The sequence below is a fragment of the Cyclopterus lumpus genome, chromosome 9 (assembly GCF_009769545.1).
Source record: "Cyclopterus lumpus isolate fCycLum1 chromosome 9, fCycLum1.pri, whole genome shotgun sequence".
Classification (NCBI taxonomy): Eukaryota; Metazoa; Chordata; class Actinopteri; order Perciformes; family Cyclopteridae; genus Cyclopterus; species Cyclopterus lumpus.
The window spans coordinates 21,704,821-21,731,425 of NC_046974.1; the positions used below are offsets into that span (position 1 = coordinate 21,704,821).

At 46.6% G+C, this 26,605-nt stretch overlaps 1 protein-coding gene across 2 annotated transcripts in view; it reads left to right on the plus strand.

Moving 5' to 3' along the window:
• LOC117736647 (ADP-ribosylation factor-like protein 15) overlaps positions 1-25,029 on the plus strand; it is a 94,039-nt gene extending 69,010 nt beyond the window's left edge. For both annotated transcript variants that reach the window (XM_034542116.1, XM_034542115.1), the window contains exon 5: positions 23,300-25,029. In XM_034542116.1, the coding sequence (XP_034398007.1) occupies positions 23,300-23,452 (153 nt within the window). In that variant the 3' untranslated portion in view covers positions 23,453-25,029. The remainder of the gene's footprint in view (positions 1-23,299) is intronic.
• The last annotated feature ends 1,576 nt before the right edge of the window (positions 25,030-26,605 follow it).

Consider the following 26,605-nt stretch of genomic DNA (forward strand, 5'->3'; position numbering starts at 1 on the left):
TATGCCACGTGTGTTTACACACGTTATTTATGCGCGCCGTTGTCTGCATGCCGTCCGCATCGCGGCCGCATCTCGGTTTTCATGCAGAGCAAAGAAGACCGTCGGGGATGTGGTGTTGTGAACCAGAATGTGGGAACATTAGACATGTTGTCTTTTCTTGTCTTTTCTTTTTTTTGTGCAGATAATAGTTTGACTCTCGCATTAAGAAGAAACAAAATAATGAATAATTTGTTTGCCATCCTGAAAATGGTGATGACTGGTGGCAGATTGGTTTTATATGAGCGATGCTTAGTGGAGTAGGACACTGATAATCCACTTGATAATAGTTTCAAACTTAACATTACTGCAGAAGAAGACAAAAAAAGTACCCAACCTCAAAAAGTTTACAAAGCTGTTTTAGTTGATCCATTATTTGTCCACTTCACTTTGTCTACAGATGTGACCGCTAAAGAAACGTTTAGTTTCTGACTTGATTACTGAGTTTAGTTCCTTCTACTATCTGGAGCAAAAAAAAAAGGTCCAGATGTGACCAGCTGACGAGCTGAAGTTGACCTCCCTCCTTTAAACTGCTACTAAAATTCAGCCAGCATGAATCTTTTCTTTCTTTCTTTCTCCCGAGTCACTCCCGCACACGTCTCCAGGCCCAACAGTCACCCACCTGCAGTGCGTGCCGCCATGAGGCTGTTCCACTGTTCCACAGTTCCACAGTTCCACAGTTCCACTGTTCTACAGTTCCACTGTTCCAGCTCGATTTGCGTCTTAATCGCACGCCATATGACAGACGAGTCCCGTGGGCTGTCTGAGAGCCACACGAGACGCTCCTCCTCGGCTTTCCTGTGATCTGGATTACCCTCCTGAAGTGCTCGGGAGCCAAAGAAGAAAAATATTCTGGCATTATAACCCGAGCAGATCATTTTGAATAATGGCTTTACTTCACCACATCTTTAACTCAACGGATTCACCCAACGGCGCTCCACAGTCACTTTCATTCAGAAAATATAATTCTTTCTTTCTCTCCTCCACAAACGTTCCCCTCTGGGAAACAGTTGGATGCTGTTTGTCGGAGCTGATGTGGGTGGTGTGAGCCATGCAACCCTGCCACCCCGTGCTCCAGTGTCCTCGTCTGTCCCTGCCCGGCTTGCCCACCCCTCCGCCTCCCTTCTCCCGCGGTGTCCTTTCCGAGGGGCCAGCTCCTCTGAACCCAAACAACAGTTCCATTTGTTTTGCCAGGGCTGGGAATGCACTCGGGTTGTGTTTGTGCCAGCCCCCCTCTGGATGCCAAACCTGCAGACCTCGCGCCCATGCCAGCTCTTCGCCGTCCTTTTTGCTTTCTTTCTTTCACTCCGTCTGCCAGAGTTTGTGACGCTGCCAGCGTCCAAGTCAGCGGGTCTGCGTGGCGGTTAACATATCGCACTTTGCGCGCAACGATCGGAGAACGTGCCGCGCAACGACCGCACGTAGTCTACTAGAAGGGATACGAACGCCAAAGATGCAGAAGTCTTAAATCCACAAAAAAGCCGCCGCCCAGAAATGTAGCTTGTTTCAGAATGATTATATTCTGAATTCTCTGAATTGATTTTTCACGATAACATTGAACATTTGTTTTCCGGTAATAATGAGGATAGTTTTATTACGGAACATTATTTATGTAAGCGTCATTTTCTGATTTTTAAAGTGTTCTGGTTCAACAATAACATTGTTGAAGTCAGTTTTTAATCATTAAAAAAAAAGTAATAAAATGCTACGGCCACTTTTCTGATTAAATTTTTGCTCTGGCCTTATATGTTCAAAATGCATGTCCACAGACAGAGACTGGAAAACGCAATGAATCCTCTATCGTTACTACAATATACCTGTTTTTTCAGCCGGTTGCGTTTGGGCACTGTTCATTGGAGACAAATAGGCCGTGGACGAGACTTGAACGCCTCATTGCCCAACACTCCTCCATCACCGTTGTGTGCTGGGATGGATGAGTGATTGTATGTAAACAGTGCACAGGGTCCCCGACACTGCTCACGGTGCAGAACCAATGTGGGAAGTCTTCAGACGGCTCTTGAAGGACTTGAAAGAAACACAGGTCGGCAATACCAATACACTCAAGTCTCCGAGATCCGGTTGTACCCGTCACTCCAAACCGTCCTTGACGTCAAATGGTTCCCTCGGAGGAACGGTGAGCAGAAGTTATGGAACTGCTCACCAAAAATCTGTTTATATCCGGCTTTGTTTCTAGTTTTTTTTTTCATTGTGAAGTGTACAAAGTATAGTATATTTATAGCATTTATTTTGATCCCAGGTTAAAAAGGTGTCTGATGATGATGATGATGATGATGATGATGTAGACTGAGCCTAGATTTCTAGATTTCCTCGATGTCAGATTTCAACTTTTTGGTGTCCGTGGTTGACTTGACAACAGAGAAAGCCGGCGAAAGCGTACGACCAGGCGGGCTCCCTCGGCTGAGCGGAGAGAATGAAGAAAGGGGAGTAATCTCCTCTGTCTGGTACATTACCCATGAATGAGTCCTGAGCACCTCTGGGGACTCGTAGAGGATGCACTCTGGTCTTAGGACACAAAGAAAGGGCACGGCCGGTCACTTTGTAGCACTTAAACTCCACCGCCCCTGCTTCCACACATCATTCACTTCAGTCATTTCTGGGCTTTTTTTGTTTAGTTTAGTTTAGTTTTTTTGGACCCACGGCACATCCTCAACAAGTGCGTGACCCGTGGCCATTTAAACGCTTGTGTGGTTAAATAACCAAAGACGCCGCGCGTCTGTGAGTTATTTCTTCTCAAAGCGCAACATGACTTCAGCAAACATTACGTCTTCAGCATCTTAGAAAACCTTAAAGACCATCAACAGAGAAGTACATTAAAATGAACCACATCCCCCCCCCCCTCCCCCCCTCTTATTTTCTTTTATGTCATCGCGTCCTTTTTGTCCCTTGACTTCTTATCTATGGGCAGAAAACTTGTAAACAACTGGCCATTTGATCCCCCCTGTTCCATCTCTCTCCACTTTTAGAACCAAGTGGCCCCTTAATGGGGACGTCCCGGCTGGCATGGGGGTGTCCAGACTTGCCCTGGCCACCTCTCTCAACAACAGGGGCCTTCCCCCCGTTGAATCATGGCGCTGTCTTTGAATGGATATGCTCGTCTCTCCAAGTAAATTGGGCCGTGTGATCCTCTTCACAACAGTTACCATGTAGGAGAGCTGATTATAGCCCCGTACTGGGGTGCTCACGGCATATTTTGTGGTGATGATGTCATGAGTGCAAGAGATCTCCGTGACCTTAGTGCAACATGTTTACATGCCCGCCTTAATCCGGGGCACCGGGAGGGGGGGAGCAGGTTCTGCATTCCCACGTGTGCATTATGATCTCACGACTTGTAGGACGAGACAGACTTTGCATCAAGTTTCCTCCATCTGTCCACGCGGTGTATCATTACAGGTGATAAAAATTTCTCAAACTGCTGTTCATCAGTTTAAATAGTAATTATATAAATAAGAAATGAAGTGGGAGAAGTGGAATACAGTTAGTTGTAAACTAGGGTGTGAAAACAATCCACTACTATCAACTACTTTTAGTTCAGCCACATTATTAATAAAAATGGTTTGGCCCAACGTGGTTTGGTTCTGCACATTACCAACATGTTATTACTGTGATAAGGCAGCAAATACATGCTTCGTACTGTGTTTGTACTTTCTATCAGTTCGCATGCACAGCAAGCATCATTCAATCGTTTCATTTTTTTTGTAATGGAAACAATAATAATCAGATTATTGTATGCTCTATGTTAATTGTTTGGGGTGTTGTGGGGTGCTCAGATAGGGGTCATTGTTTGGCCAGTACTGCTTCAAAGGTAATTCCAGTTGTGAGGGTCTCAACAAGGTCACAATCTCCGAAACAAAAATTCATATTTTTTCACAAGAACCGTATCAAGTTACACATCAGGCGCTGATACATTTTTGGCATTCAGATGAGCAGCTGTGGACTGTTTCAGCGGGTCTGATCTGATTATGCACTCGCTCAGACGCTCTGAGGTATTTGGTTCTGCACTGCAGTACAACTGCGACTCAGACGCTCGCTGCAGACAGCATTGTGCGGGACTTGGCAGACACCCCCCGAAGCGTCTTTCTGAAAAAGGTTACCTTGTTTGCCCCTTGAGCTATTTTCGCTCCGCTCCTGTCTGGACTCGCCAGTCTGTGAAAATACTCCTCACTAACCTCACCCCCTCTCCCTCCCACCCTCCCATCTCATGTCTGTCATGAAATCACCAACTCCAGGTATCCAGAGCAGACAGCACTAAACGGGCGTTTGTTTAATAGGCTGTATTAACACACCTGCTTTGCAGCACATTCCTGATTACACGCTCTAATGGGACGGGCACTTCAAGTGGGATTAGTCGAGCCTGGGGGCCTACACCTGAACCTCAGCCCCGCTCTGAAATGCAAAGATCTTCTGACTGTAGTCGGGTCTATTGTAAGCCAGCTCCGACGGTGTGTTTGATCCGCGTGTATGCACGCACACCAAAGGCTGTCTTCCACCCTGTTTAGCTGACTTTTTAAGTGGTGCAGGTGTGTTAATGGAGCAAAACATTTTTTTTCCCAGGATCCCAAATATTGTCCGTACGTACCCGAAATCTCATTACACACACGTCCAATAGTGTTCCATGTTTGTTTCATATTGGGGCAAGAAGAAGAAAAAAAAACTAAAGTTAAGGGGATAGTGAAAATGAATTGATCTTTTACTGACGAACTGAATAACATTCTGTAAGTATAATCATCTTGTGGACCTTTCATGGACGCTTGTGCGGTCCTAACGCCCAGACAAATCTTTTTATATAAACTATCTCCATGGTAATTTGTAGCTCCTGCTTGCTCCAGTTATTTTTGTTGGGGTAGATTAAATAAGCTTGTTGTTTTAACGTGTCGCTTTTTAGGTGAATTTAGGCTAATCTCTCTTCCCTCCATCCCAAATGTGATCAAAGTGCCGCTGGGCCTGTAATGTGCACCAGAGTCAAAATCCTAATGATGTGTTTGTTTTTCGGTGGCACATGTTTCGTCATGCCCAGTATGCCGTTTGTCCTGTTGCTCAGTACAAATGTAAAAGAACATCTGTCTCGTTCCCCACACAGAACGTCCCATGTTCCGGTCCCCAAGTGGGTGGTGGTGATTGTTGTCAATTTTGCCTCTTTAAGCTATAGCCGTAGCACATCATTGCCCCTGTACCACCGACGTGTACCAGATTCGCAAATCCACCTATTCATCCTCTTTTTTTTCTTTTGAACACCGATTTTAAAGCATTTCCCCCGGTGTGCCGTGTTGCATTGAACCATGAAGCGATTGTGGGCTGGTACCGTGGCTTGTTTTTGGTGTTTGTTTGTCGGCAGTGGAGGCAATTTTAGAAGCAGGCGCTATATAAAAGTGTCCCTTTTTTATTCTATGTGAAAATTCCCAAAACGAAACTGGTTGGTTCCCACTTTCCTTTTTTTTAACGTAACACCGAAATTCCAGTAGCAGCTTACGTTTCGCGTCCCTTCATGCTTTCTCCTTTGCACGTGGAGCGTTGTGTCGTCACTGCCCCTCAGGTTGGACCAGTGATGGCGGGGGGGGAATGGACCAAATGTCTGGGGATGAGACTAAGCCCGTTAAGACCTAATGGGGGGGGGGGGGGCTAATGGTAAAATGTTGAAGGTCTCTGAGTTGATATGACCAGAAGGACCCGATGTGATGTCTGCGCCCGGCGGCGTGATCGGCCCTCTCAGAACACCACGTTGCTGCTGATTCGATTCCTGCAATCGCCGTCTGGAAGTGAACCAAAGCGACGCAGGCTGCTTGAGAAGCAGCTGTGCCGTAGCCTCCGGACGGCGGCAGCTCTGCTTTCTAAGGATGTACGGGTCCTTTGCTTTTATTCTGGGAGAAGGCCAGAAAATCTTTTGTTTATCAATATATGGAGCAAGGCGTTAAAAGCCTTTTTCTTTTCTTTCTTTTTTTATTCCTTCCTGCTCTATTTAAATGACTCCTTTAGTGTCTGTTGCGCAGAAGGGGCTTTCCGCTGCGCAAGATTTATCTTTCCTCTTTTCTTTGGTAATCCTAGCCTGTGGAAAGAGTCTGTTTTTTCACCTGAGGAGTCATTGACAATGGAAGAGGGTGGCTCTCTCACGATCACAACTGTATACATCCGGACAATAGCATGTTTAACGGACAGGTTTATGTGTCATAATCTCTTGTAATTGAGGCCCTCTGAAGTAATGCGTGCATGTCGGGGGCCGCTATTGTTTACTTGACATGCACACCTCCAGCGGAGTCACCGCAGAGCACCTGTGCTCAGATCGTATACTTTAGTGAAGCGATACACCAATTTAGGAATGACTGCATTCACAATTGTACTTGAGTAAAAGTACTATCAAGAAAATGTGCTTGAAGTATAAAACTAGAGGTACTCACTATGCAATCGAAATTGGCTGTTAACGTAACAGATATTATGCTATTAGATTATCAATGACCCAGTAACACGAAAGAAACATTTAAATGTTCTAGCTACGTTAATATAGACATCATTTTACTAATTATTGATACTGTTGGGTGCAAAAAAGTGAAACGTGACGTTAACTTTCATTCTTTCTCACATCCATCAGGGGGCGTCTATTGCGACGATGATTTATTTATTCCCTCAGTAAACATGGAAACATGAGTTTATGGTCTCATTCAGTTTCAAGTCTTCTTCAATACAGCATGATGTTCATTTAGTAAAGTATGGTCCATTTAGACCATAAAGCAGAGTATGATTTCGGACGGGCCTTTTTGGGTCGCTGTCGCTACCAGAGCTACGGTTGGGTGGTTTAAATACTGTATAACACTGCTTTGTATTTTTATGCTCATTTATTTATTTAATTGGCGAATTAACCAAAGGTACGTAATAAATGTAGTGGTGGAAAGAAAGTACAACATTTCCCCCTCAAGCGTAGAAAATTCTAACGTAATACAAAAATACTCAAGTACTCGTTACGAGTGTTGAGAACCGTGCTCGAGTAAATGTACTTGGTTGTCATCCGTCCTTTCCGTCGTGACAAAAGCATCTCTTTTGGTCCTCTACATGGTCAGCTGTGTCCTTCACAAAGATGCAGGTGATCCGACGAGTCTGAACAGACACCGGCCGGGCGGGGGGGGGGGGGGGGGGTAAAGAGAGACTGCAGCCACGCAGAGGCACTCGCTCAATGGAAATCACACCAAACTCTCTTTGTGCGACCAAACACGGCGCTGACGACGTATTTTGGAACGGGTCCTAACCGCCGTCCACTCAGCAAATGGAGCTCTGGTCCGCTTTGATTTGACTTTGATTTGGTCATTTGTGTTCGTGACTCCCATCCAAAACGAGGTGTTTCACTCAATCACTCTGAGGTAGAACTCTCTCTTTATCGCTCTCCTCTCGCTCACCTTTTGATGCTGCGTATGTTTTGTGTACTGTAAATGTTACTGCATACAGTTGCCTTCAGCTGATCGGAGGCACTTTGTTACCTTCAGGAATGCCTGATTAATCTGACGCGAGTCATTCGATGGTGACGGTGATAAGCTAAAGGAAATACTGTCCAAAAACATTAATGGTTTTGTTTCTTTTCCCGCCTGCAACACTAAAAAAAAAAAGGCCGGTTGAACACCAATGGACTAAAATAATGTATGTCAACACATCACCTTACAGCTCCCCCGGTTTCTTTTGTTTAATACACACGCCGGGCGTTTGTTTAAACAAGTTTACGAGATCTTCGGGGGGTTTCGGCGATAATGATTTTCAGCTTCCCCGGCGACGCTCTGACGGCCGTTGACCGTTTGTGTTTGCAGCAGAAATCTCAATGAAGTGACGGTGTGATGACCTCGTTCAGTTTGGACGTTTTGTTTGACTCGCGCGGTCATTAACGGGGAAGAATACAAACAGAGGCGTTTCACCGCTGTCATCGCCTTTTCAGAGCATACGGCCGAGGCCTTCCACGGTATATTGTAGCGCCATCATTTCCCTAAAGAAGTTTATCGTGCAATTTCAGCATTTAAATGTTAAAATACATTAATTTAAATGAGCGCCAGCGTCATACGTACATGAGCGAGGCCCCAGATTACCACTATTCCCATAGTGGGTTTGCCACACAAACTAAAACCAAGCGTGTTAATGTTAATAACAGGTGATAACAATCAGGTGTTGTCATAGCACACCACCGGCACATAAATATGTATTGCGACGAGAGAGAAAGTAACGTTTTCCAAAACACGACTTGATTTTATATTGTGTTTTTATTTATTTATTCAGTTTAGTTGAACTAAACAGAGGAAAAAGCATTAGATCCTGTAAACAGCAGGTTAGCTGAGTGGCGCTTCATGGATCTGAAGTAACATAGCTTGGATCCACGGCTTCGGCGTTATCAACATGGACTTTAAACATTCGAGACATATTTGCTTTTGTTCCCGGTTCCTGCCCGGGCATTCGCTCAAAGCGATCTCCCTCAGGGGGCCGAGACCGTGCGTCTCTCTCTCTGCCCGTCTGCGAGTGTGACAACTCTCACACATGTCCTCCCTCGCCCCCCTCGCTCAAGAAAAAAAACAGAAAACCACAGACTTGGCAGCAGCACTCGCTGCTTTTGTGCGGGCTAAAAAGATATCCTTTGCGCACGGAGCGTTGTGCTCTGTCCTCGACATGCGATCAGTACTCTAACTCAATGCGGTCGCTACAGGGAGGCTGGAAGGATTCATTACTAAAATGGGAGATACATTGGTGAACTGATCCGTATTGCCCTTTAATTATGTAGCAATGGACAAAGTGAAGTCAAATAAAGTGTGACTTGCAGCGCCCAACTTAAGGAGCTTGGCACGTGCTGAATCTTGCCTGCCCGCTTTGCACTTTTAATATTTAGCACATTTAACGTGATCCAAATGCGATTATGGCTCCCTAATAATCGTTAGGGATCTGGCAGTTGTGATTACAAGAGCTGATTTGTCCAAATTGAGGCCTTTTAAGAGGGTTCATCTCGAGTCTCGCCCAATGACAGGCAGCATATTTGTCATGTTTTGGTAACTGCGGAATGACTCTTCTATGCAATTCATTATAACGGTTCACTTAATTTAAGGCCTACTTTAATCCGCCAAAGGGCTGGATTTTTTGATTTATGTATTTTTTCATCCTCAAGGTGTTTAAAAGTAGCATTTCAGTCATTTCTGAAGGACATTCCATTAATAACCCTGTTTAAAACAAAAGTAGAGTAAATACGTGTTTTAACATTGTATTCCTCTTGTTAGCTGGGACAGAAACTGTTTGTGTGTGTGTGTGTGTGTGTGTGTGTGTGTGTGTGTGTGTGTGTGTGTGTGTGTGTGTGTGTGTGTGTGTGTGTGTGTGTCCTTTGTGGCCACTTGACATTGTGTAAAGATAACTTTTGATCAAACTGTGTTGGGAAAGGTCCAACATGGAAGGGAATAGTCAACCACTGTCCTCTGTCACATTTTGCACATGGTGAACTTGCAGGTCTTGGCACACGTTGGGTGGTGGCTGTGCTCAGTGACTCATGTGGCGCCTAGTGTCTGAAACCTTCGTCAAACGTCTGGCACATGGTGTGTGTGTGTGTGTGTGTGTTTATTTGTGTGTCATTGTAGCCGGTGACGCTGGTGGTTCTAAATTCCCCAGTGGCTGCTGATTGGTTGTGCAGAAGATGAGGCACAGGTAAGGGCCAATCAATGAACCTTGAGAAGGAAACGACAAAGTGTGAGCAACTCCGTTACCAAGTGTCTCCAGCTAACTTGTTAAGATCACCCTTGCAATGCCATGTACTTGCGTCATTACTGAGTGGAAATGTCTTATTATTGCCAGCTTATTTAGAGGAATCAACAGGATGAAGGTTGGAGAGAAAATAATGAATGTTATGGATATATTTACTTTGTGGTGCTTTTGAAGTGTTAAAAACAAACAACACCAGTACAAAAACACGATAGCTTTTCATGTAATCAGGGATTATCATTGAGATCTCAATGTCTTTTCTGCAAGAGACAGTGCAGCAAGAATGTGTACTGAATGTATACGCATGATGCTTTTGATTTTTAATGATAGTCTGTCTGTCTCGATGATGTGGCGATTCACTTTCACACTGTGATATGTAGACTTTAGCTTCTATCTTTATCTTTTTAACCTGTTTTCCCTAAATCTGATATATCCCTCAGACACAAGTTGTTGACCCTTATCACGGAGTGCAGTTAGTGACAGTGTGGGCTCCGCGTAGCTCTGACAGCTTGACGGAGGAGCGGCGGGGCGGGGCGGGGCTTAGCGATACGGTCTTGATCCAATACATGTCATTTAGCTGACGCTTTTATCCAAAGCGACTTACAATCATGTTACATTCATAAACCGTAGAACAGCTACAGAGAACAACTCAGGGTTAAGTGTCTTGCTCAAGGACACATCGACTAGGGCGGGGATTGAACCACCAACCCCCTGAATGAAAGACGGACCTGCTAACCACTGACCCACAGTCGCCCCTCAGCAGAGTGCAGTCACGTTCACATTAAACGTGCTCCATTAGAAGAAGAACGTTCACAATTAGTTTTGGGGTCTTTTCTGAGAGGGAGCAGGTCAAAATAATGAGACAGAAGGACTCGGTGAGCAACAATGAGCAAAAGAAAATTCAAAAGATGTGTCACCAGAATTGTTGTTTTCACACAACAATTACCTATGATATTATATCAGCAGGGCCCCTTTTTGAAAAGGAGAACTCTGATCCAGTCACGAGTGCGTGGTGCCGCTGCGAACGACGACGTCACGTCAGACGTCTACCGTCTTCATCACAGCGAGTCGTGACGGGTATGTTCTGCAGAAATTGTCGCAGGCTGATTTCTTTTTTTAGGAGAGGAAGGGCTGTCAAAAGGCCCGGGGGGGGTGGGGGGGGGGGGCGCTGGTTAGATGGTCCAACACTGACGCTCATGACAAAAGTGATGCTCTGCCCAACGCTGCACAGCATGTCCCTGTTGCGTTGGCTTGCACTTTGTTTTTTTGTTTCTTCCACATACCTCATCGCCCGGAAAAAGCTCCGGTCAGTGCTTAATCATCATAAAGGCAGTCTGTGAGCTCTAACCTCTCTTAGTCGCCTCATCTCGATTTAATCATCAGTAGTCAGACAATCAGTAACGGTTTCTGCGGCCCTGTCGAATGATTCAGCAGATGTCCGCATCCCTCAGTGGGCTGCTTTCGCCTTAAGAGAGTTAAGTAATGTTGCACAAGTAGAAGGGAGCCAATACAATCTTTCTTCTTCTCTCTGCAGAATAATAATTAAGAGAACTTACAAAAAGGGCGCATTGCCAGTCTTGTAAAGATGAGATCATTGTGCACTGTCAAATATGTATATATATTACATATTTTTCAGCTGGACTGCCAAGGATCGGGACTAATGAAAACTGCAAATTGAGTGCAGTCAGCGTTTCAAACAAAGGTCCCTTTTTGAATTCTGCTAATTTCCAATCAAAACCTTTAATTCTGGATGCCAAGTGTGGATGAACGTGCTCCAAACTGTGAAGTTCCAGCTGCTGCAGGAATTCTTCTGCTGCAGAGCTTCGACACAGCACCAGCAGAGAGGCCGCTGTCGGAAATGTCGATTCCTAGATTTTGGGGACCGAATCTATTTTATGAGAGGTGGGGGAGAGATGTTCAGGTGTTGGACAACCTTCTCATGCAGCTGGGCGGGTCCGTTTAACCGTCTTTGCTGTTATCTCCTCGTACAGGGAGAAGTAGTTAAAACACCTCTCGGCGGTGCAACTGTAGAACATTTGTGCAATCGCGGATCAGATTCTCTCTCCCCGAGTGTGCTGAGTGAGCAGGGCGAGACTGATGGAAGGTACCGGGAGGGGAGGGATGAGCAGACAGGCGGGTAGGGAGGGAGGGGGGTTGGTGGGGGGGTCAGGTGGCGTGACTTTTTACTCCGCGGCTCACTGACCTTGACAATGGAGCCGCAGCCTGCGACTCGGATAGCTCTCTCCGATATCGTCTCTTTCGCTTTCTCTCTCTGTCTGTTTCCCTCTCTACCCCTCTCTCTGTCTCTCTCTCTGTTGTCTGTGTCCCCCTCTCTATCTCTTTCTCTCTCTCTCTCTCTCTCTGCTCCCTCGCTGAAATGCCCCACCACCACCACTCTCTCTGCTGCAGCCCCCCCGCCCTCTTACCTCACGTCTGCTCTTTTTTTCAAGACAAGCGGGTTTAAAAAGTCAACTGCGTATTGAGCCGTCTAGACTGAAGCCGGTCCCCTCCTAACACCTCCTCCCCTCCCCTCCCCACCCCCGACTGAGTGGCCGGCTACGATGGAAACATTATTTTGTTGATGAGGAGCAGGTGACCTTGCTGAGCTCTGTCCTTTTTTCAAAATGACTCTTTAGCCGCTTGATATAAACGTGTGTGTTTTATATGTGTGTTTTAAACACAACACATCAGTTGTGTTTAACTTCTGTTGTTCCTACATAACGAAGACTAATCAATCCAATCCCTTTTCTCTTTACATGGTGTCAGCCTTTTTAAACGAGGGCAAACTCTCCCCAGACAAACACCGATGCACGCCTGTTATTCTTTTGATGTGCAATTTCTCGGCGTGCACAAGCCGGGAAACCTGCAGTATGACTGGGTGTAGAGTGTGAAGAGTAGATTGCACAGCTCTCATGTTATATCAGCATTCATTCGGGCCAGTGTATGATCTTGTGTTTCTAGTATATGTACTACATCTCACTAAAAAATAAAGGGTGTGTGTGTGTGTGTGTGTGTCTGCATGATTGTATATGAATTATTTAATCCTTAAATGTTTCTGATGTGGCCATTTGGAGGATGAGCTAAAAGAGATCCAAGCATCCACAGAGATGTGTGCCATGTGCAGCCGTGACGACTCTCATCTTCACAGCACGAACAGCTCGATTTTTTTCCGACGGAACGATAAACTGTCGCTACTTAAAATTACGATGACTTTAAATGCCCGTGTTACATTTCACCTCGTCGTTCCTCTCCGTCGTGCGATTGAAGCGTTTGATAACGCGACCTGAAGAGGAGACGTAGGTCAAAGCTGCTTCATCCCGACGCGTCTGCCGCTCCCGGATCATTTCTGTCACCTCGGAGGGGGGAAATTGCGCGTGGTGCCCGCTTGTATCGCCCGTGCAGTGTTTTCTTGCCGGTGCGGATGTTAATAAATCGGGGTAGTTGGAGCGGAGTCTGTGATCTCTGTGAAACGAGCTCTGTTTCTTAACAAGTCCCTCCGCGGTGGCTGGAAAGTGAGCGACACCGTTGCATTATGCATGTGGAACAAAGTGCCTGACTTCTGGTCGGGCCATCATATCTTCTTACAGTCCGTGGAAGCAGACTTCTTCTCGCTGGGACACCAATTATGACAGCGGGAGACTCAAAGTTCGGGGGCAACAAATCCCGAACCGCAGCCCCCACTTGGTGGCCTCGACTGCTCCGCTGAGAACCGAGTTGTGAGTCCACATGGCTTTAAGCTAGCAAATGAATCTGTCTCTCTTTTTTCGTAAATAGCGAGCCGTATTTCCACAGAGCACTACGTGCGTGAGTAAACCACCAACAACACTGCGGACCCTCAGTGTCGGGAGAGATCTCACGGACTTGCACCCAACGCTTCCTCGGGAGGCAAGGGTTGGAAAGCCAGTCAAGCGGCACGTATTGATTACCCTCTGGAGAATGCGCGTTTCGACCTTCGAGGCGCAATATGTGAAGCTACTTAGAGACGTTTCTTTGATGGTTTATCTCGGGCCCTCCCCGCCCACCTTCATCTCCCTGCTTTCTATCCTCTTTTCCCACCCATACAGCCTTTCTCATCCTGTCATCCCCCCCTCCCCGGGGGGCCGGTGGTCCCGTCCCTTTGGGAGGTTAAGGGGCACCGTGGGTGAGAGGGCATTTTCGGCAGGTTTCGTGGGCACCCGTGCTCGCCTTTTCCCACAAATGCTGCTGAACCCTGACCCCATCAGGTCCTTACCCTCCAAATCGGTGTGGAGCGCAATTCAGCCGGCCAGACCCTATTCAGGACAGGACTTTCCATTGGAGGATAAAAGAGAAACCCCCCCCACCTCCATCCCAATTGTGGTCAGTGCTCTCCCTTTGTCCGCTGGTCAAGCAGGGTCGGACGGACGGCCGCCACTAGCCGGGACAAGACTTCCGAAAAGCCTATTCAGCATGTAATTTGACCCCGAGGTTCTATTGCTGACTCACACGGATCAAACGCTGGGAATCCCTGGGGGGTTCTCCTCCATGGAGGTTTTCATCCATTGAAACTTACCCTTTGGCCAAAACTCAAAATGGCTAAATGTTTTTTTTTTAAGTTTAGTTGATTGCTTATCAATGTTTTACAAACGTGGGACCCCTTGAAAAGTTGTAACTAGGACTCACTTTTTGAATACCACCCTCCGTTATTGAGTTTAAGTCAAAATCAAGTGAAAAAGAAGGAGCACATGGGACAGCTTTCATCCTCTACTGTTGTGGTATGGAAATGTTTGCTGGTGCTGTGGCTGGGGCGAGTCGTTGGCTGTGCACTTAAAAAACAGCCAGAAGCAGTTCTGTAACAGAAGGAAGCAATAGTGCATAAAAATAAACACATTTCCTAAAGTACATCAAATCTCACTTTTTGATGCTGAGCCTGTGGGGGCATGACTGCAACCCTGCATTTACACAGAGACACAGCTGACGTGTGGATTTAACACGTTTCAGTTGGGCGCCGTGATGAGTTGAAGTCAGAGCCAGCTGGAAAAAAAGGGGCTTTGGAATGCGAGTTGTGTGTCAATAAACCTTTCATTACGCCCTTTGTCTTCTGATTAGGCTGAAGTCCCATCGCTCTGCTCCGTTCCCCTCTACCATAACGCACAAACATGTGCTCATGCAAACCCCGGGAGCAATTAAGACGTAGATGTGGTTGTGATTACAAGTAGGTGACGGTATGCAAGGTGAGAAAAGCCAGGAACCTTGAGTTTCAGATACGATGGTCCCATGGCATGTGACAGTGTGAGAGAGGGCGCGTGTGTGTGTGCGTGTGCGTGTGCGTGTGCGTTTGCGTGTGCGTGTGCGTGTGTGTGTGTGTGTAGACTCCAACTTGACGCATTGGTTTACATTTTTTGCGGAGGGGTAGCGCTTTGATTGTAATGCCGCGTGCTGTGTGCTAAAGCGGGGGCCGGCTGCAGCTTTCAAGCTGGTCAACTGTCAGGACTGGAGCGTTAAAGGGGGGGGGGGGGCCCTGAGTGAAAGGGGTAGAGGGTCCCACTAGGGGGGTCCTGGAGGGGGAGGAGGATGGGGGGAGGGGGGACTTGTAACGGACCTCCTGGGCTTTGAGGGCCCTCTGTGTGGGCCGCTGTGTACAGCGCGGCGGCCCTCTTCACAAGAAGAAGAAGAAGAGAGGGAGGGCAGGCGGCGGGCTCCAGGGGAAGGTGCCGGTGCACTGGCCCCTGCAGCAGTGAGCGTGGGCAGGACGCCAGCTCACCCGTCAAAGTCCCACATACCAGATGTTCCTTGTCAGGGAGCTCTTGGCCTTTAATAAATTGAGTTACTGTAAATCTGTAATAAAGCAAGGCAAACATGCCCCCCCCCTCCCCACACACACACACACACACACACCAGATATTCTGATCTCACAGACTTTTCCTAGTGTCCCACAGGTCAACCCCTGGTGTAGGGGCCGTGTCCCAGCTGCCAAACCTGCCAATTATTTCCCACACAAGGGGACGGATGTTTTCCTTCCAGCCCCCCAGCCACCCCCACCCCGACCCGCACTCTTTAGCTATAGAACATGTCATTCATGCTTCTGGACTGTAACATCACCGGGCTTCTAACCTTCAGTCCTTGATCTACTTCAACGCGCCCCGGCCCACAAGACTAAATGTATTTTAAGATGTTCTGGTTGAACAGAAATCCCGGCATTAGGGTTCATAATCCTGTTTAAGCAATAAGGTTTGCCTCGTTTAATTAATGTGACCAAAACCCTATAAAGTAATCAAAGTTATGTTCTAACAAGTAAACTGTGTTTCGCTACTTTAAACGGAACTCGCTCAGATTTATTGATATGAGAAAAAATATTTAGTAGAAAGATAATATAATAGTCTTCTAAAAGTGGATAAACATTATTGAATCGCCGCCCATCCCTTATCCGCTACGGTGAGGCTTGTGTGAATGCGTGCTCCGCAAACACACACCAGACCCGACGCACGGATGGCTCTTTCCCCAGGTCACGGCAGCCAAGTGTTTGTGGAAGTCATTCGATCCGCCGCAAGAAAGCTCAGCAGAACAAATGCCTCTGGGCCGTTGAAGCGGTCGGGAAGAATGTCCTCTGTGCGGTCCCCTCGCTTAGATTTACAGCGCCTCTGAGGACGGCTCTGATCTGGCAGTGGTCAGTTGGCTTTGAAGAGAAGTGCACCGCGAGTGAATCACTTTGAACCTGCACTGAGCCGAGTCTGAGGGAGACCCGGGGTCGGTAAATCTAAAGGCAGCTCCGTTTTGGGGTTTTTGCACCGTGACACGGGGACTTTGTTGCCTGCCGAATCCCCCTGCTCCAACAGTTCTACAACTGTTCCCTGGTTCCTGTGGCTTTTACGCGCTGGCCAGGCCCGGATCGTTTCTACAGCAAGTGAAGATACTAAAGTGAAAGTCCACATCTTTCTGTCTTTCCTCCACTTCCTCTCTCCGCGCTCCGACTGCACATTATCCGCCTTTCTCGCCGTGGGTTCTTGCAAAACTTGTGCATGCATTTCTTTTCTGAATTTGCTCGTAAGCCCAGCCGCATAGTTCTGCAGTGGCATCCGCAAACCACGGCAATTACTCAATTGTGGCCAATACCGTAATGGCAAAATGTGAAACAACTGTGTGCAACAACTGTGCACCAAGGTCAGAGGCGTTTGATTGCCCTCGCTTCTTGCTTTCCTGCAAAAACACGGCGGACACCAGAAAGCCGATGCATTTTTAAAGACCAGACGTGTGAGGGAGCAAGTGGGAGCGAGGGAGCAAGTAGAAAACCAGAACGCATGCTGTGACGGCAACATGCAGCCATTGTGAGACATCTCGGCCTGGCTTATGGTGAGCGCAGGAGTATTCACGTGAATTGTCGCGGTCTTAAGATTGGCCGAGGTTTCGCCACTCGTGTCTCTGTACTGCACCAGCTGTTAGCTCTCCCAACCGAAATTGAAAGATCTGGAAACAAAGGTGGTGCCCCACCCCACAGGTAATACTTTCACTCAACCCGTGATCCGGCCTTTATCTACCTTGAGTAATCCTCTCAGATGCAAAACCTTGGGTCCATTGCCTTAAGTGTTAAAGCCTTGCTTAATAGGCTTTAGCCTTTACTCACTGGTGGGCTGTTCCATTTGACACCTTCCACAGTTTGTGGTGCAATGTTTGTTTTTTCACAGGCTTCCCAAATGTTCCTCTCTTGGGGACCTCTGGGATGTTGCATGTCTTTAAGGCTCTTTAGCTAAGCCGGAAAAGCAAACAAAGGCATATCTATTATATGGTAAGTGGATCTCACATTACCCACCCATTTCAGTGCAGTCGCCAGCTCGGGCCACTTTCCAAGTGACTGATATTTTTACAGGGGCCAACATGTCAAGGGATAGTGTAATTGATTGTCTTGGATATTTGAGTATGCCACTTTCTCTAGTTCAGAGACCCCCCTAATGCTTCCTTCTCCAGTTGTCTGGCTTACCCGTGTGGTGAGCTTTTGACACATGACAGTGAAGCAGGATAGACATGTTGTCACGGTACATATTTGGACGAGGGCATTGGAGGCCATATGTTCTATTAAATGAGGAACATTTATTTTAAAGCTATATTAACAATTCCCTTCTAAAACGCATATAAAGACATGTCTGGGCGCTTTCTGCTTCCTTTTCCCATAGGTCACTTTATACACACATGCTCTGTGAACAAAGGATGTTATTTTTTGTTGAAAACAGTCCTTTGCTGAATGAAAACCTCAAGGCTGGAGTCATCGGTTCCCAGTGAATTTATTGAGTAAAGCTCTCCTGCTCCACGGAGGAGTTTTGATAGTTGCCTGCAGGACAGACGTGTTTGAAGGATAACTTATCTGTTTGAGTTTTTTTATTAGCTTCTCTTTTGTGTTTTGCTTCTTTCGTTTTTCTTTTCTTTTTACATGGCCGAAAGGCAAAATCTTCTCAAGTGAACGTTTCCTGTTCTTCTCTTTATGATCGTATTACTTAAACAGGAAGAAATTATTTGATATTATTGAATTTAGTTTTGATATTTTTCTCAGACTTTTGGATCCTGAGGCAATTGCGAGAGCCAGACTCAACAAAAAAAAAACGTGCCCAAGATGAGAAATTAAGTGGACAGCGCTTTCTTTTACGATACGGATCTCCTATAGCAGCGTGTCCAACAAACCTGCGTCTGTTCCATCTGGCTTTGCTGTCAACCTCTGCAAGAATGCTCGAACTGACTTCAGATTTTTTTCCAACGACGCGTACAAAGCGCAGGACCATTGAACCGCAGCAGAGAGATCCTGAACATGGCATGGAAACTGAGTGCAATCTGTTGCCTTGGACCTCTGCCATCACACCCTTGAGAAAGGCACTCAACATGCATTACTCTGCACGAGCGCAGAGCCAAAAGGGACTACAGAGGAAACAACAGAGGTGAGCCAGTTACTGGCTGATTGGTTGCTGTTGGTGTCTGTGACATTGTTCGCACAAAGGCAGTTTGGCATATGTTGTCACAAAGTTAGATTCTTTTAAAAATGTGAATGTGTGTATTCACATTCCCCCCCCCCCCCCCCCCCCCCTATGCTGGTGGTACGACAATTAACGTATTAAAATCTTAAACGTCACCATAAATGATTTCCACATTGTGTGGCTGGGCACCTTTGATAAAGAAGCAGAGACTCAATCTGGATTGAACTGCCTCAAGGTGTGAGTGGGAGTATGAGCATGTTTGATTTGGTCTTGCTCTAACTATGCATGTTATCCTCATACAACAGTTCGTATGAAACAGCTCATTTTTCATGCGTTTTCCTATGAAAGTCCTTCAACACATTTGTTTCATGCATATAGTCTTTTAAAGGAAACGTTGGTCTTCACGGGAAACCACTTAATTAGGTTTAGGAAAAGATCGTTAAATACTTAGTTAGGTTTAAGTAACAAAACTACTTAGTTAGGTTTAGGAAAAGATCGTTAAATACTTAGTTAGGTTTTGGAAAAGATCGCTAAAGAATTAGTTAGGTTTAAGTAACAAAACTACTTAGTTAGGTTTAGGAAAAGATCGTTAAATACTTAGTTTGGTTAACTAACTAAACTACTTAGTTAGGTTTAGAAAAAGATCGTTAAATACTTAGTTTGGTTTAGGAAAAGATTGTTAAATACTTAGTTTGGTTTAACTAACTAAACTACTTAGTTAGGTTTCGGAAAAGATTTTGGTTTGGGTTATATTAACTGGCGTTGCTTAAGTGTCTCGGCTTGTCGTTTCACACGGTGGTACGAACAGCGGTCTCCTGGCTAAAAATCGAGTTTGTCTTTGACTCATCCACCTGTGGCTCTTTATACTTCCACGTTCATGATTACGTGGATTACATACGACTTGATTAAGTGGGATTATGTACGAATTACAGCGTATTCATTTTCGTAGTATTAGCTACGAATGCTGCATGACAACAGTCAGGTAGCAGCAGTTTATTTTTGACTTCAGCTGGATTTGCTATCGCACTGATTTTTCTCACTCTTATTATTCATTGCAGCCTATGATTTAAGAAGTATTTGAGAACTCCTGCATTCTAATTTGAATACTCAGTTTAATTTTTAAACTAAACATCACTGTAGATTAAAATGTACATTACATTTTTGTAGGCATATAGATTTGTCAGGGGGTTTCTCACTGAGATTCCCAGCAGCTGACATTATGCACCTACACGACTAGAACTGGGCCTCAGGCATTTTTCTCTTCTCTAGTCCAGCCAGCCAGCCAGTGAGTAAGCCAAGCCAGCCAGTCAGTAAACCAGCCAGTTTTTTATTTCTACTTTTTTGCCTCTGCCTCCCTGGTGTGTTTAGTTGGAAAAGCTTCTTTTTTTTGCCAACAGAGACCATCACATGTAGTAATCTTGGCGTGGGTCAGGGAGCAGCTGGATGCACATGCCATGCATGCCCATCCGCTGCCTTAAGGAGCCTGAAGTAGCTTACCAGGGGAGGAGCTTACGCTTAGCCGGCGAGCCGTTCAGCCAACTTGTCCCTCACTTCTCCCTCATTCGGTCCTTAAATCAGTTGCATACTTGCACACTGATTTATGTTTTCCATCATCATCAATTTCTCATTAAATCTTACCTGGATATTTCTGAATTTAGCAAACGTTGAAAACAACTTAAGACATTATTTGTGAAATGTCTGTGCAGCCGGACAGTGTTCATATTTTCTTTTCCAGTTACCATAATTTGACTTTTCGTTACCCAAAAATAAATTATCCACCTCATGCAGAATCGTGTCTTTTTTAAAAGGAAGGAGAGGATGATGCAGTATAATACAAATACATTATTATTATTATTATTATTATTATTATTATTATTATTATTATTATTATTATTAATTAATAGAAATGATTCTCTGTATTTAACTCATCCTTAGTAATTAGGGAGCAGTGGGCTGCAGTGAAGCGCCCGGGGAGCAACTGGGGGTTCAGTGTCTTGCTCAAGGACACTTCAACATGCAAACTATGGGGAGAACTACCGAGTGAATACAGGACGACCACTCTGTCCATGAGCTACAGCCGCCCAAATAATAACTGACCGCCTCTACCACCTTTAAAAAAATTTGTAATCAATTATGTCATGATAAGTCCTGACAAATTCCAGCCCAATCTCAACTACTGGCTCAGAGGTCACTGTAACAATTCAGGCCTGTTGCGCAAGAGGTTTATGGGGGACCTAACAGAATACCCCGGTGGCTTATTGCAGCAGGACTACAGTTGAAACAGACACAGGTGATTTAAAGATGTGGTTTTTGACACCCTCGTGCATGCATAAGCCGCTTTCTCCCGTGCACCAGGCGAGGCCCCCGGTCTGTATGACCTAGAAGAAGCTAGACTGGATGACCCAGTGGTCAATTTAGGAGCCATCTGGCAACCCGCGTCTTGTGTGGCTTACCCTTCCCAATGCCTCACGCAATTCCTTAAGCAAGCATAAGTGCGCTTAGGAGGACTTAATCTCAGGGAAACTGGTTTGTGCCACACTGTTTGACTGCCAGTGTGGGTGCGCCCGTCTGTAAGGTCACAGGGTTCCTTCAGCCGTGTAACACTGAGATGCCGCCCCCCCCCCCCGTAAAAGTGTTCATACCAATGGTTCTTTCGGTATCTCAAGACTACTCGTGTTTTCATGAGTACACAATTGTAAAGCTGCACCGAGAGCGCACTGAGCCATCTGGTACCGTTGGTGAGATCAGTTGTCCCATCGTACCGAGGACAGGAGGAAGGCAGTTGTCGGGCGTGTTCTGTTGGCCCGCGTGGGTGAGGAGGGGAAGTGAGAGGCGCTTGAGCCTGTCTGCACTTGCACAGAGGTCACTGCTGGCCTTTTCACAGGCTGCCAGTGCAGGGGCCAGAGTCATCCAGAAGAGGGCCGTGGCTACAGGCGGACAAGCCAGCCAGCCAGCCAGACAGGCAGCCAGCCGCATCGTCTGCAGTCTAGGTCTGGGGCTAGGGCCCCGGACCTAGGGCGGCTCAAGTTACCCAGACAGATTTGTTAACACTGTTTGGGTCCGCTAGGCTTTCTAGCCAGGCCTCCGAGCCAAACGCGGTTGAGGTGACTTAATCTGTCATTAAACTCAAATTACACCCGGACAGAGACTCGGCTCAGGGGCAGCGCTCCCTCTCACTCTCACTGGCATGGCTGGCTGAATTTGAGCAGACACAAAGAGTACCCCCCCTCTTCTCCCTCTTCTCCCTCTCCTCCTCCTCCTCCTCCTCATCCTCTTCATGCCACACACCATGGCACATCTAGACAGCACAGCACGGTCTAGACAAAAGCAATTTCACTTGAAGTTGAAAAGTAATTTGACTGTGTGACGGGCACCTACCTGCTTGGATTGGGTGCAGTCGACAGGGTGCACGAGCGTATTTGTCTTCTCGCATTGGGGGAAAAAAGACCAATTGAGAACCCTGAGGTTATCTGCTGTGTGGATTTTTAAGAATTTGATCAACGATTGATCTTTTTTTATATATGTTTGCAGAAATATGAAGAAATATCTATCAGAGCACTAAAGGTGGAGCAATTAAAGAAACAATGGCTCCATTTTAAATAACTTCAGGGAATTAATATTCATGCAAAGATTGATGAAGCCTGTGTGCTTTAACTACGTGAAAACCAGATTAGAATAATTCGAACAAGAAACCAACAAAAAGAGTCTTTTTACTATATATGCATAGTCATATTTAAACAATTAAAGATTAAAACAACCCAACAAAAACACTATTTCCTCTCCCCTTTTTAAAGAAGTTCTGAATATGTAAAGCGTGACTATCCCTGCGTTTGTTCATGTTGTAACTCGATCCGTGTGAGGGGCGCATCTTTAAACGCCCTCACAGACAGACACACCGAACCCAACATGAAGCTGACCGACGGAGTCAACGCGCTGGGAAAATGGAGTTTTTGCCGAGCGGCAGGCGGCACACTCTTTGTACTTTCTTCACTGGCGATCAGACAAACGGGAGGAGATGACTGAACTCGGGCAAACCAAATTGCTGTCAGAACCCCTAACAACCTGCAGTATCTCGAGTGGAGGTCTAAGACATCGTCTCCCCCCGTTGAGATTTGTTTTTACGTAGCAGCTGGTTCTGGTTCTCCAGCCCCCCCCTCCACCCCCACAACCAAAAAGAACCTCACCGCACCCGCACGGTCATGAGCAGCCAAAAGCCCACATATGAACTTTATAACTGTTACAAAAGAGCGGGGCGAATAAAGCCGACAAGCCACATATTTCCCAGAGAAGAGAAAACGTTTTTATTGTATTATACTTTCTATGAAATATATTTGTTAACTGCGGTTGCATTCCGGACGCGGGGCCGCGTTCAATGCAACAGTGAAACCAGGGCTCTTTTTTTTTAAACACTGTGGTCCAAATAATATTGAAGAAAGAAAAAGCAGAGCCCTGGTTTCACTGAACTCACCAGAAAGAAATCCCAAATCTGTGCCCACTAAAGCCAATACTGGCTACTTTCCTCAAAGTGTTTGCTTGAAAGGAAACTCTGCAGACCCTCAGGGATGCATGGTTTCAGGCCAGTAGTAAGAAGAATTGGGATGCTTTGACTGACCGCTCTCCATTTCTTTCAGGTCAAGAAGTACTTTGAGCTGGAGCCGCTGGCCAGGGGGAAGCGCTGGATCCTGGAGGGCAGCACCGCCGACAACCTGGAGGCCGCGAAGGAGAGCTTCGGTCAGTTCATCGGGCTGCTGGAGGACAAAGACACGGAGCCTGCGAGGATATGACGCTCGCACTGCTGACGCTCAGAGACATTGGCGGCCGGCGGCGGCCAACACCCCCACCTGGCCTGCGTACACACACGCGTGCTCTCATGCACGAGCACAAACATGCACGCACGTAAAGTAAAGTCAAGTAACGCCTCTTCCCCCCCCCCAACCCCCCACTGTGCTCTCGATTTTGTTCAGATCGAAAAGAGAAAGAGCGCGCGTGTGTGTTTGTTTGTGTGTGTTTGTGTGTGTGTGTGTGTGTGTGTGTGTACGACATGTCAGCCGCTGCAACCCGACAGAGGAGCGCTGCCGTTAAAACCCACCCTGACGTATCGCGGTTTCGTCAAGAAAAGTCATTGAACTTTTGCTAGAAATGGGAAATCTTGTTTACTACTACGGTCTGTGCCCCTGTGATTAAACCAGTGGCACGTGGGACACTAATGCACACATCACTCACTCTGACACACACACACATAAAGAGGAGCCCAGGTTGTCTGTAGATTATGTTTAACATCTTCAGTGATGACTTTACAGGATGTGTGGGCGGGGCTCGGCGAGGCTCCCTCCACTGAGGGGTGCTGTGTGGCTGTCCGGCGTGTGCTTCTCCTCCTCTTTCCACTCGGATCAGTAGCGTAGCGGTGTGTACGCCGCGTCTGAATATCTAGTCCGAATAGCGTAGTCCGAGTGCGTCTCGAGGAGTATTGTGTGTACGGCCGTGCAGCCGTACGCACGCAAGTACTGCCAGTCACGTGGCCAAGTGCGGAAAGTCTAAATGCTTTTTATAAATGTGCAATTTAGGATAACGCGTAGAGCTACGTTCAGATTTCTTTCCTTTTTTTTTTTATACCTCGTACCACACTTGTGACTTCTTTCAAATCAAAGATCCCCACCACGGTGATTGGCAGTAGCCACGAGATGGAGAAATGTGATTGTTTCTTTTCAGTGTTCAGCAAAATGTCACGTTTGTCTTTCTACAAATCTACTGTAATTTGTTTCTTTTTCTTTCTTTTTTTATTTGACACAATCCCTCTCAACACCGGCGAGTGACTCCAGTCTCCCATCGGGGTGGAATACAAACTCCATCAATCAGCCACAGCAACAGCTGCATCTGACAAGTCCCTGTCCGACACCCTAATGCCTTCCAACTGTCCGCGAAGACCCTCCCCGTCTGCTGTTGATCGCAGACCCCCGTTTAGTTTTTAATCCCGGATGCCCCCGTGTGGGCTCCACACCTCTGAAAAGAGTCTCTGTCGTCGTGCCACAGGTGTGCGCTCGTCCCAGAGAGGCACTCGGTAACGGATAATGTTCACGCCCCTTTCCGTGTGTGCTTTGTCTTTCCGTTGTTGTTGTTGTTGTTTATGTCAGTATTTGGTCAGGTTTTTAGAGATTGATCACTTGTTGTACCTGACGCAAGGTAGTTTTTTCTTTTTTTGGATGGATCGGTGCATTTGATAAATCATTGGACTTTGCATATTATCTGCCCACAAATAGCTTTTTAAACATTCACTGCAGTCTCGTTTTCTTTTTCTTTTTCTTTTTCTTTATTTCAATCAAATGTTTTGTCAAAAATGGCAATTAAAGTTTTAAAAATGTGATCATGGTCTTAGTTGTTTTTAACACTCACAATACTTCTGCTTGTTGAAATGTTGTATTATCAGTATGTTTAATATGTTTTTGTCCGAATGCAACAATGACTCCATTTTTAACGTGTAATCTCGTGAGGGGAGCAGGAGTGACAGATTTCTCTGTTTGATAATTACTGAACTGTGTCGCTCGTGTTTGCAGCGTTTTCTCTGTTTGTGAAACAGTTTGGTTTCGTGGTCTCGAGTCGACGTTCCATCTTCTCGCGTCGGGGGGGAACGAGAGTGATGAACTGAATGTTTGCCGACGTTCTCTGGAAGCATTTTCACCAGCACGGCTCTGATTTGTGATTTAAGGTGACCCGTGGAAACCCGAGACCCTGGAAGATAATCTGTGTGGGGGGGGGGGGAGGACGCAGATGAGCTGAGTTGAGGTCGAGCCAAAGTAACGACAACACACACACACACACACACTCTCTCACACACACACAACACACTCACAACACAACACAAAGCACTCAAAGTCAAAGTAGAGCCGCTGAAGAAAGTTCTGAGTGGAAAGTTAACCGAGTGAGACAGGAGCTCCTAATAAAAAAATACTCTCCTCCGCCTCCCCTCTTCTCCTCCTTTTTGCCCCCTCTCTTTCAAATTAACCGTGTGGCTTTAATACAATGTGTGTCATGCAGGTTGCCCCGGCGACTCTTTGATCCTGTTTTCCAGTCTCTGCCTCTGGGGCAGACGTGCTTCTCTTCAGTCTGCTGCACACCAGCTCTGGAAGCTGCAGCGGCGCTCTGAGACAAACCACGGGCCGCTGCGCTCGTCTCGCCCCCCCCCCCCCCCCCCCCCCCACACACACACACACACACACACACACACACACACTCCCCCTCCCCACCCTCCTCTCCTTTTCTCTTCAAGTCGCTCTCACTTTCTCCCTGTTTTTGTGAGTCCTCTTTATCTCTCTCTCCTTACCGTTTATTTTTTTGGTTTCATTCAGATTCTCTCTCTCTCTCTCTCTCTCTCTCTCTCTCTCTCTCTCTCTCTCTCTCTCTCTCTCTCTCTCTCTCTCTCTCTCTCTCTCTCTCTCTCTCTCTCTCCCTCCCTCCCTCCCTCCGGTCATGCCGAAGCAGCCCTCCCTCAGCATGGGCATCCAGGATGGCCAGGGGGGGGAAGCGAAGAGGCCCGGACCTCAGCGAAGCAGCCCTCCGGGGAGAAAGAGAGAGAGAGAGGTCCCCTTCACGCTCTCTCACTCTCACTCTTTCTTTCTGACTGTACAGATTTCATTCCCATCCCAAAAGAGAAGCATCCGATGCTCTCCTGCCACACTGAACCTGTGCCCGTCTAATTGCTGCCGTGTGCCTGCGGCCCCTCAGTGTGGCGCAGCGATAGCTTTCTGCAAAGTTCTATGATGGTTCTGATCCAATCCGTGCGTCACCGAGGCCCAAAAAATAACGGAGCCGAGATGTTTACTGTGATGGATACAGTTTCTCAAGAATCAATTCAAGTCTGTGCACGTCCATTCTTTTCTTTATTTTTTTGAAAAAAATATTTCTTTGAAATGAATGGTAATTAATGGCTGCCGGGAAGGCAT